Source organism: Trachymyrmex cornetzi, unplaced genomic scaffold (genome assembly GCF_001594075.2).
Source record: "Trachymyrmex cornetzi isolate Tcor2-1 unplaced genomic scaffold, Tcor1.1 scaffold646, whole genome shotgun sequence".
Taxonomy (NCBI): Eukaryota; Metazoa; Arthropoda; class Insecta; order Hymenoptera; family Formicidae; genus Trachymyrmex; species Trachymyrmex cornetzi.
In genome coordinates this window covers 129,996-134,973 of record NW_017299966.1, presented here as the reverse complement: position 1 = coordinate 134,973, position 4,978 = coordinate 129,996, and the positions used below count along the sequence as shown (strand labels likewise).

Below are 4,978 nucleotides of genomic sequence, written 5' to 3'. Positions count from 1 at the left end.
CCACGGCGGCCGCCAGGGGCGAGAACGCCGACTTGGGCAGACTGTCCTCGCAGATCAGCACCTCCATGGCAGACACCACGTCGCCTGCGACACATAGGCAAATTTCTCTTTTTCTCCTTTTCTCTCGCTTTTTTTTCTTTTTCTTTTTCTTTTTCTTTCTCTTTTTCTTTTTTTTCTTTTTCTTTTTCTCTTTTTCTCTTTTCGCCAGACACCACGCCCGCGGCGCGCGGCTGACTTTCGACCATTTACAATTTACATTATCGCCGACTATGACTACGATCGATGAAGCGACAATATCACATAACAAGAGAAATCTGACAAAGGAGATCCTTGCAATTATCCAGATGGAAAATTTACAATCACACACACTTGTACCGATAACCTTGTGTCGTAACCTTGTTAAAGATACTAATCCAGCAAATGATATTATAAAATGAACAATGAATACCATCACATTGCGAGTGAACAATAATAGGTATATAAATAATTAAAAAATTACACGTAAATAATGAAAAATATTATTTTAATCGCAGTCTTCTCATGAGAAAATCGCGAAAATTCGTATCAACTCCTTTCGAGTAACCAAATATACGTTATAGTTGTATTTTTTTCAAGTAAACATAAATTTAATTGTAAGAATTATCCACTAATTTAATAACAATACTATTGATAACGTTTTCGAAATAAATACTGTCTTGTTTGTACATGGTTAAAAAATTACTCGAGAGAAAAGTTAAGGAAGTCTTACCTTTGCAACGATGAAGAAGCGCTTCGACATCGGCGCGACGTCTCCCAGGGAATACACGCAGTAGAACGTCCACCGGTGAACGTTGTTGCTGCTGTTGTTGCTGCTGTTGCTGCTGCTGCTGCTGCTGCTGTAGCTGCAGTCCACAAGTCTGCTGGATACTTTGCATTTGCATCTGCATCTGAATTTCCCGCGACTCGGGGATGTGGTGGTGATGCTGGTGCTGATAAAGCGCCGGCGAGCAATACGCTAGCGAGCTCGCCGTCGGCCCGTAGAGAGGTGCATAAGGAGGAAAATGAACCGTCGTCGCGGCCTGCAATCGACCGTATTTCGCCTTTAAGAATTAACTATTGTAACCTCGTATATGTAGCTGCAGCCTATCGTGTTTCGCGTAAACTTCAAATAAACTTCTTTCTTCCTTTCTTTCATTTGACACTACCTATACATTTACGTCGCGTAATGTGTAAATATGTCGCATGTTTTTTCTCAAGAGAATCTTATAATCTCAACTTTACGGCGAATCTTATACATTGCAATATTTCTGTGATGATTCTATACATAATATACATATGTATATAAAATCTTTAGCTTTTACCTCCAAACAGAATATTAAATACTTTCAATCGCAAGTACAGTTAGAGCTATAAAAAAAAAGTAAAACTTTTTGAGATGTTTCCAAATTATAAAGATAATGTTTTGTTGTAAATTAAAACTAAAATTATTACAGATTGAAGAAACATTTCTATACACTGTTATATACATACGAGTATATGTGCGCGCGCATTACAAAGATTATGAAGATATACTTGAGCGTGAAACCGTTACGACTCTTTATATTTAATTTATCGTTTTCTTATATGGTATATATAAAGGAGGCACGGCAATGTCTCGCGCCATGTCTTAACGCCGAGACACTATCGTGTCTCCAGATTTCATAAAACAATAAGTCTAATAATTGTAAGATCTAAAGTGGGAAAACTCACAGCTAACGGGGGTAGTGGAGGACTAGGCCTAGGTTGAACCAAATCTACCGGTTGCAAAGTCTGTTGCGTCTGTGGGGGACTGCCACTTTTGCGTAAACTGAGATTTTCTGGCGCCGGAGTGTCCTCCCTTTGCGGTGTCAAGGCGGGTGTCAGTGGCGGAGTGTGCGTCGGACTCTGCGAGCCCGGTTCTGGACTACCCTCTTCCGAATCATTTAGGCTATTAGTGCGTTTTCTCGCCGTCGCTTCAGACTCCGCTATTCCCGACGACGTCGACACCACTGTAACATTTGCCACTTCAACGGGGAACTTTGCATGAAACATTCAATAGTTTGAAATCGATTCGAGCAATCGGGATACCGATTCGAGTTAATCTCTCAGCTCTTAGTAAATGTTGAAATCAAAGTATATAAAGCAATTGGGCGTTTATCAATATATATTAATACATTATTATAATTTTTGCTAAATATTACAAGTCTGATACACTTGCGTGATGGTGAGCAGTTTAACATGTTGTTGCAATCGTGTTATACATATATGTATAACATGTAAATCCAAAATGAAAAATTCTTGGATAATTTTATACTTATACCTTTGTGTACCTTTTGAAAGGTTTTACAGTAAGGAGAAACGATATAAAATATATAATTATATACATATACATATACATATACATATAAATGAATAAACGTTTTACCTAATGAACGATCGGTTCGTAATTCGCCACCGGAATCAGAATCACGATCGTCTTCATTGCCCGTATCGCTGGTCGATAAGATCGTCGTGTTTTCGGAGATTCTAGGTCGCTTTAAGCCTGAAATAGAAGGGAATCTCTATTTGAAATGCTTTAGAGTAAAGTAACAGAAAAACCTAAAGGCATATTCCATATCATGATTCTACTTGCACAATCAAGAATTGTGATTTGTTGAAAATCTAATTGAGGAAAATAACATGTATATATATTGTACAATACATATACAATACATTGGCGTGCAGAAGCCAAAGAGGCATCTTTGGCAATATAAAACATAAAACAGGGTATAGAATTGTCGAGGGTGCCGTTACATACATGCGCGTAAGCACGTGCACGACTATTAAGGCGTCGATAATGCGTGAAAGAATTCCGTTGGATGATTGGTCGCGCTTAGGAGGTGAAAGTCTCTCTCTGACCGCTCGTTAAAAAGTTTAACCGTTCCGTTTTATTAGTAAGGGAGAGATTGATAGGCCGGGGGAAATGTAGCCAGAGCGGTTACGCGGTTTCCGCTTTCACCCCCTTATCCCCTTAACCCTCCCTCTTGTACTTATATACTATATATACGAGCGCCCATTTGCGTGCCTGTTTAAGCACGGGACTCTTTATCGTGCAGTTCTTAACCGCGATTTCTCCATTTGGTAGATTATCCGGATTTTCTCGATTATATGGATCGGTGAACACGCGATTTGTCGATTGGTAGCAATTATTTAATTCTTTTGCGATATATATATATATACATATTCTTGTTTTAAATTTGCTTCGTATCTGCAAACTTTCTCATTTGCAAAAAAATGCTCATCTAAAAATAATTGTGATAAATACAAATAATATCTTCGTTCCGGTAAATAAATTCCTTTGTAATTACTTATATAACTCGTACATCTTTTTCTATAAAGGTTACGACTAATTAAGTTGCAATTTGCATTATAATTATCGCTAATTAATATCGCATTATTCAATTGATTTGTCTCGGCGACACTGAATAACGCGCGCTTGTGTGTGTGTGTGTAATATAATACATGTATATACAATATATATATATATATATATACATATATATATATATTGAGCACGAATGAACGTTCCTCGTAGGATGCCGAGAGAAAATTCCGCAGCAGGATACAGCTATCTCCACCCTGTCTCCGGCGTGGCATCTAGATAATAACATTAATAATTGACATTCGAGGACGTCAAAGGAAAGGAATGCAATATCAAGAGTCCGCGTTAATGTAGCTGCTGGCGCACCGAGAAGATGATTCTTAAACCCTCAACGTGTCGTGTGATACGTTTGTATAAGTGTTGCACACACGCGTTCAGAGCCACTCCTGTAGGATTCGCCAGTAGATAATACTACTACCTATATACCGGCAAAGACCGTTATTAAAATATCATTCTTTCAGGGATCGGATTCCCGGCATCAACCCCTCCGGTTTCCGACGTACGTACCATCTCACACAATGTTGAAATTCCTATCCTTTTGTAACCTTCGTAAAGTCAGCCGATGGCGTAATCAAGTTTATATCTGCCAGATCTTTGAGGATAACAAGTACATATCTGTGCTGCAAGTATTTGTCAAATATACATATTATATAAGGTGTTTTCAAACGATGCTGTTACAATTCTGTCACGATTCGTCAAAGTTCGTGAGCCGTAGATGAGTTTGATTCAATAATTTGTAAATAAAAGTAATATCGCGAAAAACTTGAGATACCTTGTACGATATTTCAAAATGCTCCCTAGTAATCTGACAATGAATGGCGGCTTACGAAAGTGTCTATCTAATCAATGAAGGGAAAGGTGAGAAAAACGAAACCATTGTGAAACGTCACCGCCCTTTGGACGGGACGGGAAGCAACGTGGCTCAATAGGGAACATAGTATCGCGAACAGGATTCTTTTTCTCTCCTCTTTCCTCATCTCTCTTATACGTGTCTTGTATTTCGAGAAGGGTGTGTGTGCAATTTATTGTAATCTCTCCTGTCCCTGGCACACACGAATGAGAGAGATCTAACTTCTCTTGGATATCTTCCGACGCGGGGCAACCGTATATACTTTGCGTGTATAATTAAGTCGTAGTAGACTATTGGGTGAAAAAAATACTGTCTCTCGTTGTGATTTATCATAGTCATCTAAGAGGCATATTCAAGAGCAAGTTTGGAGAGTTCAGCCTCCCTCCTCGATATTTTTTATTTATTTTTTCATTTGTAATTATAAAGATATACAACTTTTTTTTACCATTCTCTCTCCAAGTAAATTTTTTGTTGTCATATAAAATATTTTTGTCTCTCTTCTGAAGTCTCCCTGATTATAATCTACATATAAGTAATTTCCGGAACTTGCATTAGTTAAAGACATTTTGACAGTCGAATACACAAGGAAAATTTTCGCAAGGTTTTCGGGTCGAAAAACAGAATATACGTTGAGAAATTAACAAGCAAATTAGTCTAATCTCAACTACAGATTTCGGTTTTAATAGCTGTATCCTGTCTATTTTTTTCCT

At 38.1% G+C, this 4,978-nt stretch overlaps 1 protein-coding gene across 1 annotated transcript in view; it reads right to left on the bottom strand.

Annotated features, from left to right (window-relative positions):
• The window catches only part of dmrt99B (doublesex-Mab related 99B), a 16,783-nt gene that overhangs the window by 159 nt on the left and 11,646 nt on the right, over positions 1 to 4,978 (bottom strand). The window contains exons 4-7 of the mRNA XM_018516610.1: positions 2,423 to 2,539; positions 1,729 to 2,006; positions 749 to 1,058; positions 5 to 84 (exon numbers count right to left, since the gene is read on the bottom strand). Coding sequence (XP_018372112.1) covers positions 5 to 84; positions 749 to 1,058; positions 1,729 to 2,006; positions 2,423 to 2,539 — 785 coding nt within the window. The remainder of the gene's footprint in view (positions 1 to 4; positions 85 to 748; positions 1,059 to 1,728; positions 2,007 to 2,422; positions 2,540 to 4,978) is intronic.